Consider the following 13,153-nt stretch of genomic DNA (forward strand, 5'->3'; position numbering starts at 1 on the left):
CCAGTGTTCTATGGTGTTGTGTGGTGTACACTCACCTCCTCCATGAATTTGGCATAAACAACAGGATTGGATATATCCTGTCTTGTATCAGTGGTGCAGGCTGCTGCTGCTGGCGTATGGTTATGCGGGAAAATTTTTCAATCACAAAGCTCAGATCATCTCAAACTAATTTCTTCAACATGACAGTGAATTCCCTGTATTCAAATGGCCTCAACAATCATCAGAACTCAATCCAAAATAGCAGCTTTGGGAGGTGGTGTTACAGGGGATTTCCATCATTGATGCAGTCGGCAAATTTGCACCAGCTGTGTGATGACATCATGTCAATATGAACCAAAATCTCAGAGGGATGTTTCCAGCACTTTGTTGAGTCTATGCCACAAATAATTAAGGTAGCTCTGGATGTAAAAAGAAAGTCCAATCCACTGTGTCATACGGATTTCTATCACTGTTTATTGTACTGCATACGTCTCACTTTATCTGGTTGGTGTAAAGAGATCTGCTGAAGTTGCCAATAAACTTTTGAAAACCTTTCAAAACAGAGCCAAACGACATGAGACAACATGCAATAAAATAAATACTAGCGATACAAGATATTATATGTATTTTTTAAGCCAAGTAATATCTACCCCACAGCTAAAACAGATAATCAATCAAAGACATGTAAATCTGTCAAAATAAACTAAAAGAAAGGTATGAAATATAAAGACAGAAAGAAACACAATACACAAAAACAAATTTCTGTGTATTGTCAACAGGTGGGGGAAATAAAAAAAGAACTATAGGTCTACATAAAGAGGAGAGGAGCTAAACACATATAGAATAGAATAGAATAGAATAGCCACTTTATTGTCATTCAGAATATATACCAGTTAGAATCAGAATTAAATTTTGGAGCATTTACTCACCATCAAACTGTAGAATATAAATAATAAATAAATTTAAATTTAAAGCAGTGTTGACAGATAAATAAAAGAATAAGGTAAGAACGTTTGTGGGGTTTTTTCTTCTTCTTTGTAAATAAATGAACTAGCTTTCAAGCTGCTGCAGCAACCATTTCAGTCCAAAGGGTGGCGATAATGCACGGATACGATTTGCCGCCGTATAAAAATACCAGTAGAAGAAGAAGAAGAAGGCTCACTGAGGTGTTGCTAGCTGATTGCTAAAAACCTAGATTTATGGTAGACAAATGAAAAAGATAGCTGAATTTCTTCAGAGGCTGATCTGCAGTGGATCGGAACAGCCTGCGTTTCGTGTAAAATGTCTCCTAGTCTGTCAGAAGGTTAACCGGGCTTAAACTTGCTGGCTGATTCTCCTGAATTAGGAGCTAAAGGGCCCTGAGTCCGCAGTGCTCGGGTGAATATCTACCCAGCATCTGCTGTGGGGGAGAGAAGCAGCATCAAGCAACGGGGTTATTGATATTAGAGGCTTTTAGATATTACCAACCTCAACTCAACATGTCAAATAACGGACCTCCTCCTCGATGGCGCAATTGTCCTAGAAGAGGGCAACTTGTGGCAGGTTAGTATGAATTTAACTAAGAGAATAGTGTTTTATTTACCAGATGAAGCTATTGCTACTAGTTAGCTTCGTTCAGTTGTGTTGCTGTGATGCTTGTTGCCTGATATATATCAGTTATTTATTATTTTAGACTGTCAGATTTAAGTAGCAGTAATGGGCTGTGTTGGTCCATGTTCGGTCTGTAAGTACAGAAAGATTACCACATATTTAAGCTCTGTTTCTCTGTTGTAAAAATGAATGCGTTATCTTTTAAATGAAGTGTAAATCAAAGCGCCGATTTCATTGAATGACGTCAACATATTTTGTAAGCTTGATTTAGTTAAAAGGGTTTGTTCTTTTGGTATTTATATGGAATTAACTTAATTTTGGCATATTTTTAATGGAAATTTCTCTGACACTGTATTCGTGCGCGCTCTTTTTGCTAGGTCGCTAACGGTAACTATTTAGCAATGTTTTTCGCTTCTTTTCAGCGTTTAGGGTGACTTTAATGTTGAACAAACACAACGTATGGTAGTCCATTGGTTTTAAAAGAAAAAGTTTTAAAAAGAGCTTCAGAAAAGTGCTGCTAAGTTGGTATGCTTCACCGTTAAAGAATCACGTGTCCAAACAAACCGGGGCTATGGCTTGAGGAGCTCACGGCGAGCATACGTGTGTGACACATTACTAATGCTGAGAGGCGTTTAGCACGAGAAGCATTTTATTTTTTTAATGTATTTGAATGCCACCTTTCTTTCTCTTTTGCTTTTTATAATCTATAAACTCTTAACTGTTATTGCAATTGCTGTTTTTGTCTGATAATACTATGATTTCCAGTAGGTATTTTGGTGTTATTCTGGTATAGTCTTTGTATTCTTCTGCTATCTGTACCTGAGCTGTGGTAATGCACACATTTCCCCGCCGTGGGATCAATAAAATCTTCTCTTATCTTTATCTTAGGTATGCACCCATCAGCTGCTACATCTGTTTTTGAGCTTCAGGTTTCTTTTAAGATCCAAAAATAACTGAGAAAAAAAATGAACCAAAGTATCGGAGAATTCACCTTCCACCAGTTTCATACAGTTATTAGATGTTTTAACTGACTGTAGCTGGATTTAATTTTAGTTGCGACTGATATCATCATATTGCACAAATCTGCGTGGCTTGTAAGTCTGTGGTCACTTGATGTTTTCTGTGAAAGACTTGTTAACCTGCAAGAGATGGACAATGACGTTCTTTCTTTAACCTCGGAGTCCTTCATTAAAAGCCAGAATTTAGAAAAGTGTCTGAGTTGTAATGTTGCCTCTGTAAAACCTAAGCCAGGCAAAAAAATGTGGATCAAGAGCATGAGGGAGAGAAATGCTGTACAGTTGGGGTATCTTTAAAACTACCTCCCAGCTTCTTTTCCTTGACATTGATGAAAATGTCATTGAGGTTAAGGAAAGGAGCTGCTTCTTGGAGTGTAGTGTCTTGGAGCAAAGACAGACAGGTGGACAACTGTGCTTCATAGCTAAAAGTGTACCAGTGTTTCCTGGGACTGGTCAGTGATAGACAGCCTGTGTATATCCTAAATAAATGGTAAATGGCCTGTATTTGTATAGTGCTTTACTAGTCCCTAAGGACCCCAAAACGCTTTACACCAGTCATCCACCCATTCACACACTGGTGATGGTAAGCTACATTGTAGCCACAGCCACCCTGGGGATATCCTAAATAATTCAGTGGTCAGTAACAGACTTTGGGAATGTGTGCAACTTTTACTACATTCTGTTCTGTATTAATAGCTTGAAAGGATAGATGTGGATAAAACTGTGTTGATACGAATGCCAGTATGGACTGTGGATATAGATCTGTTCCTATATGTATTCCTTATTGCAATGTACAACTGTCAAAATAACAGCCCAACATAAGTAGAAGGAAGTTATAAGGTCAAAGTTGGACAGTGCAAGTCTAAGTTCCCAGTCTTAAGTGATGCAAGGCTGTCTTGTTAACACTTTATACAAAAGTATTGGTGTTACTGTTTCATTTCGCCCATTCATCATTGTTATCATTACAGTTATGTGATGTTGAGACATTTCTGTAAAACCTGCAATTGCAGGCTTGTCTCCTCTCCGCCTCAACTTTATAACAGTGCAACAGTTTACACAGATGCTGTGTTTAAAGGCACAGCTGGAGTTGGTGGCACTTTTTAATCCAGGCTTTTATTCTAAGAAATTCTGTGTAGTTTACACAAATGGATCCACAGTTTTATTGGCTATTAACCAAGTTCTTTACAAAACAAATGCACTTGGGGTGCTGTCTAATGCTTAATTGAATGTGACCTTGACAAATACTTAGTCAGTGATTTTATTTTTATTTTTATTGATTTATCTGAATTTGTAGATTTGACTTTGTATGAAGTTAGACTCTTAGCCGTAACCCTAAAAACTAGTCATTAAATTAGGGACAAAGCTGCTGTCCCTGCTCATACAAGATTAGTTTACAAGAAGAGTTTTAATACTAGAATACTGCAGGATTTTTTGTTTCATTCATTACATTTCTCCTTCCTAGAGAAATTCCTGCCAATGAAAACGATGTTAGGTCCCAGATATGATGACCAAGTTGCAGAGGAGAACAGGTTCAATCCGAGCATGCTGTCCAACTATTTAAAAAGTCTAAAGGTAAGTACCCTCAGCAAGGACATAAGTATTAAAGTGGCACAGAAAACCTTCCCTCACAGTGCCCATTTCTCTCCTCCTCAGGTGAAAATGGGTTTGCTCGTAGACTTGACGAACACGACTCGCTTTTATGACCGCAGTGAAATTGAAAAAGAAGGGATAAAATATATGAAGCTTCAGTGTAAGGGGTAAGATTAAAGAGCATTGTCACAAATTAACTGTCCAAATTCATCATTTTGCAGAACTGTGGATGCTAATGTGTTTTGAATACTAATGTCATCCTGTACCTTTTTAGCCATGGGGAGTGTCCTTCAGAAGAGACCACTGAGATGTTCATCAGGCTCTGTGAACACTTCAATGAGAAGAATCCCACAGATTTGATAGGCGAGTATTTCACCAATCTAATTGACAGACTAGGTGCACTTTTGAATCTAAGGTACACCAGCAGAAGGTATACCTCCCAAAGCTTGCTATTGTAACAGGAAGAGTAAAAGTTGTACTGATCATTGCCGACAGCAAAGTAACAATTTAGCAGGTAGCTAATGAGAATGCCAGGGTTCATTTGCTTTGCTTTCCCCGATATCTATTTGCTCTTTTGTGCCTGGGAAACTAGGGTTGGGCGATATGTAAAAATTTTCCAACCAGCAATCTAGGCTATCACCAGCTTCTGCAGCTCCATCAGCATTTGGGCGCACTCTGAGGAGGGTGCATTTGCTCGCCGATGAAAGAGGGTCCTGTTAAAACAGCACTTTTCTTTTCTGTTGACTGCTACTATTAGCTCCATCATTATTAGCAAACTTACTCATGGGCAAATAAATAGATAAATAAATCGCCCTTGTAAAAACTATTGACCATAGGCTCAACCTATCGTCGATAGTCGATATATTCGTCCAATCGACCAACCCTATGGGAAACAAACAGATGCATATTATAAAAACCTAACAAACTCTTTAGCACACTATCTTTAAACACTTTGCACAAAGTATCCCTGGTTACTTTATTTGTTGTGTCACTTTACATTTTTCATATATTATAATGTTGGATCCTGTTTACTAGTGGTGCTACGGATCAAAAGTCTCACGGTTCGGATTGGATCATGTTTTTTTTCGTCACAGATCGGATCAATTTTCGGATCAGCAGAAAAAAAAGAAGACAAAAATTTAACTCGTCATTTACTTATTTAAGTATTTTTTTGCCTATCAAAAAACATTCAACTCAAGACTCATTCCACGCAATTATATAAAAACAAATTAAGGTGCAATATAGGGCAGTACAGGGCTTTCTATCTACCACGCCGCTGTGATATAATGAGCGGTCACGGTCACGTAGCTTTCCGTTGCCCTGGAGGTCCACCCACTTTTAGTTAGGGCAACAGAAGATGCCTGGGACAGCTCAGCCATAACTTTAAACTTTTCCTGTTCATACATGCTTGGAGCGATCTTGTCACTAAAGTGGACGCGCGATGGGATGTCATAGCGTGGCTCAAGCACCTTCATCATAGTTTAAACTAGTGCTGTCAGCGTAAATCTCGTTAAAATGACGTTAATGCCATAACTGCATTAACGCGGCAAATCTCTGTTAGCTAGTTACTGCGGACCGCCCCGTGCGTGGGGCTGCACAGCGCCAATGCGTCAACTAACGCGTTGACTAGTTTAAAACCCTTGTTTTGCACAACAGAATACGGCCTCCTGTCTGCAGCTAAACACCCCGATAGCTTTTGTAATAGCTTTAGCCTGGTCGGCTTAGGTAGCAAAGGGCTGCTTAAATACCCCAAACTCCTCTGCTCCTCCACTTGGACCGCTAGCGCTGACCATAGCTATCGCTTGACAGACTGACCACGCGCACCATACACAAACTTTTTTTCTTCTTTTTCGAATCTTCGGATCACGTGCGTGCCGAACCGTGGAGTGGGATCGGTTTGGATTACGGATCAACCGTGATCCGTTGCACCACTACTGTTTACTTATTTGTGGAAAATTATTCAGGTTTAACAGTATTTTCTCTCTGACTAAAATGATACCAGAAGCTGAGTATTTGGCCAAGAGAAGCCTCTGAGTGTGTCTATGTTTTTCATTTATTAAGATATCAGATGTGCCAGTGTGACTGGAACCCATTAAGTACTGTGTTTATCACCTCTGCACACAGAAGGATATGAAATGAGACAGAAATAGACTTTAAGTGTAAAAACATCTGGTGCTGTAAATGAGTTTGCACTGTGTGTAATTTAGTCAGACAGTTGTAACAGCTTTGCTTCAGCAGTAATCAAATTCTGGCTATGACTTATCCCAGTCAGTATGAATCTTAATGCCTGAACATCATTTCAAAAACCCACATTTAAAGTACATAGAGACCTTCTGCTTCATTTACACTGCCACTTTTATTTTGCAGTAAAGAATAAAGTGTCACTGTGTCCTTGTAAGTTTTTTTTTTTTTTTTAAGAGTTTAGTGCTATGTCATTATAATACTACTGCAAAAACTTTGCTACACCCCTTAAAAGTAGACATCAACATAGTTTACTCGTACATTACAGAACACTGTTATTTATCATTTCTAGCTCTTATATTTTAACATATTGATCATATTCTTGCGTATGTACATTCAATCTTGTTTATTGTTACTTCTTAAAAATAATTTTATTCGTGGCTTGTGGGTTGTAAACTTCAAAGAAACTGCTGTTTTTGCTTTGATTCTCTGATATAAGCGTGGTTGATCATTATGCTGATGCCTAGGCTTAGGAAGAGAATGAAGATCTGTATCGTGTTGCAGCTTCTAAATTCATACGCATACTCTCAATAGAAAAGTTTGCTTTTGGAAGAACTGCCTTTGCACTAAATGATCACTATATTAGGCATACCTTGGTAGTACTGGGTTAGATCCCCTTTTTTGCCTTCTGAATTGCCTTTTTTAGTTGATTATTTTTTTCTTTCTTTTTTTTGGTCCAAGTTAAAATGTTAGCATTACACAGCTGCTGGAAAATTTTGGACTGCCTCACTGATGCAAATCTCTCTTTCCACCACATCCCAAAGGTGCTCAATTGGATCAATATCTGGTGACTGTGGAGGGAATTTGAGTACAGTTAAATTTTTGAACTTCCAAAGGATTTGAGCTTTATGACGTGGCATATTATTATTATTATTATTGGAAGCAGCCGTCAGAAGATGAGTACACTATAGTTACAAAGGGATGGACATGGTCAGCAACAATACTCAGGTGCATCGTTGGTGTTAAGCTGTGCGAGGTTTTCAGTTGCTTTGGTGTTTGCAATGTTGTGTGTTCAGAGATGTTCTTTTGCATGCATAGTTAGTGGTTATTTGAGCTACTGTTGCCTTCACATTAGCTTGAAGCACTGTCCTCTGACATAAACAAGGCATTTTGGCCAGTGAGCTGCTGCTGACAGCATAGTTGATCTGTTTCAGACCATAAACTCTAAAGACAGCTGGACGGGGAAATTCCCCTAGATAAGCAGTTTCTGAAATACTCAAAGTAGTCCGTCAGGCACCATCAGCCACGCCACGTTCAAATTCACTAGAATCATCTTTCTTCAGCTCAGTTTAGGCGTCAATGACTCATCTTGATCATTACATACACTAAATTCATTGAATTGGTGTTGTGTGATTGACTGATTGGTAACGTTAGCTTTTGTGTCCAGCAGAGGGCAGCCTTACTCCAGGATTGGTTAAACGCAAATTGGAGCGAGGTCTTGTCAGAATATATTTTCACTGTTTAAAATTTCAGCAAACACTTTCATACACTCATGTCAAATATCAAACAGCCTCCCAGTACAACTAGTGCTCTTCTGATGTCTGCACAGTAGCACCATGTTCAGCCCTCACACAGAGTGTCTTTGCACATTTTTAAAATATGCAGTCCTGTGTAAGTCAATATTTTGTCAGCTTGTGGAGGAGTTGCATATCGCAAACAACACTCATCTCCCAGTGAACACTGTGTAGGTGATTTATAGGTGAAAGAATATCAATGAGCACCTTGGCTAAATAGATTTGATCTAAAAGGGAGCGATGTAGATGCTGGTGTGTGGGAAGGTTATTTCCACTGTCCCCCCCCCCCTTTTTTTTTTTTTCTCGAACTAGATTATTATTTTTCCCTGTAGCTCTTCAGCTTGTTATTATGAGCTCAAAACAAGCTATTCTAATTTCTAATGCAGGTTGTGACAAATTAAGTTATTATGGGTTTAGTTACAAGCTGAGTATAGGCATAGTTAATGGGTTAAACACATGCACAAGAAAGGAGCACCTTGCTTCGCCTTTAAATTAGGCTTACACTGATACTGGCTGATAATGGCTTAGTGCATGCATATCGGTATCAGGCCTGTGTTTATAGTTGTGCCGAAACACCTTGCTGCATTTTACATTTACATAAAAAATAGTTTGCCCATTGCTTTATTTGAAGTCTTTGGAGTGTTCTAGTGGCACACATGATATCCTCAATTGTCATGTAAATGTTTTTAGTGGGGAATTAAAAAAAAAAAAGTTAGCGCCTTCTATTGTAGTGGTATTGGTCTGTAATGTCCTTTGCCTGAAGGTTAGCCTAGGGGGTACTTACCGGCCGAAGACGGGGTAACGTCGCTGCACTTTTATGCTACTGGCAGCAGGGTGCTCTCTTACACCTCATCCTGTCCAGATTTGCTCTTAACTTGTAACTGCTGCCCGACTTTTAAATCAGACTGCTCGAACATCAGAGCAGAATGTGTGAATGTCATCCCAGCAATCTCCTGCCTTTAGCCAGCTGGTGATTAGGCTTTGTTTTCTCCACAGTGCACACGTCCAAATTAGACAATTGGTCTGTTAAATGTGATTTCTTTATCGCTGCCGTTGCCAGGCAAACATCCTAATATATTGGGAGACATGCGAGTCAGGTTTCATTTTATATGTATTTTTTATTTATTTTTTAATCCTGCTGTGCACCTGCTGAAGGGATCTCGTCTGAATAAATGTCAGTTCGTCGCAAATTAGGAGGGTTTTTGTGAGATATGACTACAAGCTTCAGAGTGCTTTTGTGGAGGGTTTCCTTTCCAGAATCTTTTCTTCTGAAAGAGCAGAATTTTCTCTCCTTGTGTTTTTGTTGTTTTTTTTTTCTCATGCTCTTTCCAATCCCTGAATGTTTCATCAATCCCTGGGTCTTTTCTGTGCGTGCAATGGCTGGTGTCAGATTTTTTGATGTAGGTATAAAGGCAGGACCCCCCTCTAAGGAGAAAAGGATCTGCCTGTGAGTCCTTTGTGTGTGACTTGATGCCCCTCCTCAAAACATCCAGTCAGCCGCAGTATATCTCAAAGGCGAGCTGGGTTTATTGATGTGAAAGATGTTACATTGGATGAAATTGTGCCCAATGGCTCGTTTGTTGAAATAAGGGGGTCTCGTTCATAATTGCCACGTTGAATTGATTGAGCGTAAATTGAGGTGACGGCACACACATCCAATAAATTGGCAAGCTGCGTGAAATGGAAATAAGAACACTATTCATCGTTAAAAAATAAATGTAAATCTATTATTTATGTGAAAACAATAGGGACAGAAAAACAACAAAACAATATATTGTGTAAACTTGAGGTGGAGTTTTTTGAAAGGTTTGCATATTTCTTTTTTCTTTCTCTCTCCTGAAGGTGTTCACTGCACGCATGGCTTCAACCGGACAGGCTTTCTGATATGTGCGTACCTGGTGGAGAAGATGGACTGGAGGTAAGGGCTGACACGCTTCAATCACTTGCACTGCTGGGAGGGCAGTCTCACAATCTTCAGTCGTCTTGCATGACAACACAAACCCTACAACATGGAGCACCCACCAGTGTTACTCTGGTTTCACTCTCCCAGCCGTATCAGTATTTTTTATTTTTTAAGCTGATATTCCCATCTTCTTCTCAGCATGTGTGTGACTGCAAGAAAGGTTACTCTGTCACTACTAGTCTAAATAAAGCTTTACAAAGAGGCTGGCTGGTTTTGAGTGACCGAGCAGCCGAGATAAATAATTTAGAGCAGCTGAGCAGGAGGGGTGAGGATGCATCTTTTGTTAGAGGTGGAGCAGCAGTCTGTGATAGCAGAATCCCTGGAAGCTGCAGACATGGAGGCTGGATAAACACCCTCCCACCGCCCACTACTTCCTGTGAAATGAATATCCTGAGAACATTTACAGCTGTCATCCACTATTACGTGTTGGAAGATAAGTAACAACAATGGGCCTTTTTAATGCGTATTACCACACGTAATGTTAAATGGCTTCAAATTTATTTATTTTTTCCTCTGGGAAAAAATTACTATATCCGAAGGGAAAATGACATGGCATATTTAGTGCACAGTAAATGGTACAGTATTAGCATGCTTATTCTGTGATTAAATGCACATAATAACTTTATGCAGGAATGTCTACTGTCTGGTAAATAATGCAGTTTTATTTCTTGTAAAAGCGGGTTTAATTCTGAGTTGAGAAAAAATGATTTTTTTTTCTCCATAGTCACCTTAAAATTTTTATTCCTAGCAGAGATTGTTCTTGAGAACAGACAATAATCTGGCAGTTCTCCTTCACCTTTAGTCAGAATAGTTGGCATGCAGTCCCTCAACCTCCCGTCTAGGCACACAGGTCAGAATCAGACCTGCTTAATTTTCAGCTATTTGAAGCTTCTGCATTGAATAAGATAAGAACTTTATTTATCCCGAGGGAAATTCTTTTGTCATACACATGCTCAATGCAGCAAGAGAGACAGAGGAATAAGATTTACAATATGTGCAATAGAATACTAGTATACAGTAATATACAGATGGATGTTTTTGTCAAATCCAAGCATTACACAGCCTGCTTTATTGTGTTTCAAGGTCACTATTATTTGCTTCAATAAATTTCATATTTAACTGTGTCACGTGACAAATTTAACAGCTTTAATCTCGGAATCAGATAGATTAAGCTCCCCTTTTAGAACCTGACACCAGCAAATGCTCCTGTAAAGTGGATTCAATTACAATTTGATCATTAGAATATCTGCTTCCCTAGTTTTCAACTGCAAGTAAGAAACTTGTAAAAAATATCTTTATGTTTTTTAGATTTTTGATGGTTTTAAGTGAGTACAAGGTGAGCACGAGTTTTCATACGCCCAATAACAGTTTAAACACGTGTAGAAGTGTTTAACAATCAAACTGCTCTTTCTGTGTTGAAAGGTCTTTCAAACTTGAAACGATTGAATATATTTTGTTTTCAGCTTACAAACATGTTTACTTCAAGAAAAGTGTATTTTCTTTTTTTGTCTCGACTTATTGCAAATGCGGTTTGACATTTCATTTAAAGTGGTAGCAATAATCTCCTATACAGCTTTTTTTTTTCCTTTTTTTTTTTTTTTCCTATTGCATTAAATTATTTTTAGTTTGTGTTATTCTGCAAATGTGACTGTTGTTTTTAAGTGTTCCTCCATCCCCGCCTTTGAAACGATGTGGCCTCCGGTTTTTGTCGCGTGGTTCAGCTGCTGCTGCTGCTGCTGAGTCAAGGCAGTTGGTTGGCGTCCCTCCATCATGGGTTTTAGACAGACACTCGTTTAGAAACATTTGTTCTTGGTTAAAGTCAGCTCACTATCTTCTCTTTTATGCTTGTTCTACTCCACCCCTCTCTCACACATACTGAAGTCTAGTTGTAGATAGAAGTTAAGAGACACTAAATGATCATAACATTAAGGAAAATAAAGCAAATTAAATATTTCATTCTTTTTGTTTCCCTTTGGTTTCATGGGAGCTTCTGCTTTAGACACCCTGGTATAAAGATAGTGCCTCTACACCATGTAAAAGGTCCACTTATTGTACAGAAAATCATCTATATACCCATATCTTTCACCCACTTTCATGATCGTTTGGTCAACTTGAAACTAGTCTGAAGGTTTTTTAAAAAAAAAAAAAAAAAGTCCTGTCTCTGTTATTTGTTCTTATCAGCATCGAGGCAGCGGTGGCTGCTTTTGCCCAGGCTCGGGCCCCGGGGATCTACAAGGGAGACTACCTCAAAGAGCTTTTCCGTCGCTATGGTGACGGGGAGGGCGCACCACCTGCCCCCGAGCTGCCAGAATGGTGCTTTGACGACGACGACGGGGACGTGGACGACGACGGCAACGCGGTTGGCCAGGAGTCGGGCCCCAGCTCCTCTGGGTCGGCGCCCGGCAAGCGGAAGAAAGAGAAGATAAAACTGGTAAGGCCTCTGTGTTCCAGGAAATGGACTCTTAAGTAGAAAATATGTTGATCCCTTTGCTGCGTGACTGGGTGATTTTTGGGTCTACGGGGAGGCCTCCCTTTTTAAGAGGCACAAGTATATAATAATCCTGTAAGTCTGTTGCTGAATCCAATAAATCTGATGCTTAAATTTAGAGAAAATTACACTTTCCATTTTCTCAGCTGCTGACAGAGGTGTAATTTTGATTAGATAAAAGCTGCCTGCCAGTGTTAATGTATAGTATTCATCAGTGCCATTCTGAGAAATTAGAAACCTCGAATCATCTCCTCTTGCTTGTAATCAGTTTTTCCTTCTGTTTACATTGATCTAATGCTTCAGAGTACTTCAAGGAAGTGACTGTATAAGAAGCCTAAATCTAAATGGTGAAACAACACGAGTAGCAGCCAGTGTAGAGGCAATGAAAAGACAGAAGCGGCACTTGTATGGTGGAAAGTATTAAAAACATATTTATTGGTGTGAAACATTTGTTCAGATTACAACAGCAGAACATCTGTTTATTACTTTTATTGCACACAGAGCTCACTGACAACCTGAATGGGGCCAAATCTAATATTTGAGAATATGATACAGCACAGGCGAGGTCCAGAGGAGAGAGGAGGAACAGTATACTGTCTCTTGGTTGAGTGGCCGGCTTCGCAGTCAGACTAGTCGGCAGCTATGTACCTATCATGATCAGGAAGATATTTCGAAGGATAAAACATTTCCACAGTTTCTCTATATGTAGATTTTAATGGGTGAGCCACTTAAGGATATTTGGTGACTCATTTTGGCATGTTTTTATAGAGAC

General features: G+C 39.2%; 1 protein-coding gene across 1 annotated transcript in view; it reads left to right on the forward strand.

Annotated features, from left to right (window-relative positions):
* The first annotated feature begins 1,093 nt into the window (after positions 1-1,093).
* Positions 1,094-13,153, forward strand: part of rngtt (RNA guanylyltransferase and 5'-phosphatase) — a 112,822-nt gene continuing 100,762 nt past the window's right edge. Inside the window, exons 1-6 of the mRNA XM_085432171.1 lie at positions 1,094-1,521; positions 4,048-4,157; positions 4,239-4,342; positions 4,450-4,538; positions 9,773-9,848; positions 12,075-12,324. Of these exons, the coding sequence (XP_085288297.1) occupies positions 1,458-1,521; positions 4,048-4,157; positions 4,239-4,342; positions 4,450-4,538; positions 9,773-9,848; positions 12,075-12,324 (693 nt within the window). The 5' untranslated portion in view covers positions 1,094-1,457. The remainder of the gene's footprint in view (positions 1,522-4,047; positions 4,158-4,238; positions 4,343-4,449; positions 4,539-9,772; positions 9,849-12,074; positions 12,325-13,153) is intronic.

The sequence above is a fragment of the Copadichromis virginalis genome, linkage group LG15 (assembly GCF_057382275.1).
Source record: "Copadichromis virginalis isolate Kocher_CV1m ecotype Utaka linkage group LG15, C_Virginalis_male_GT1.1, whole genome shotgun sequence".
NCBI lineage: Eukaryota > Metazoa > Chordata > Actinopteri > Cichliformes > Cichlidae > Copadichromis > Copadichromis virginalis.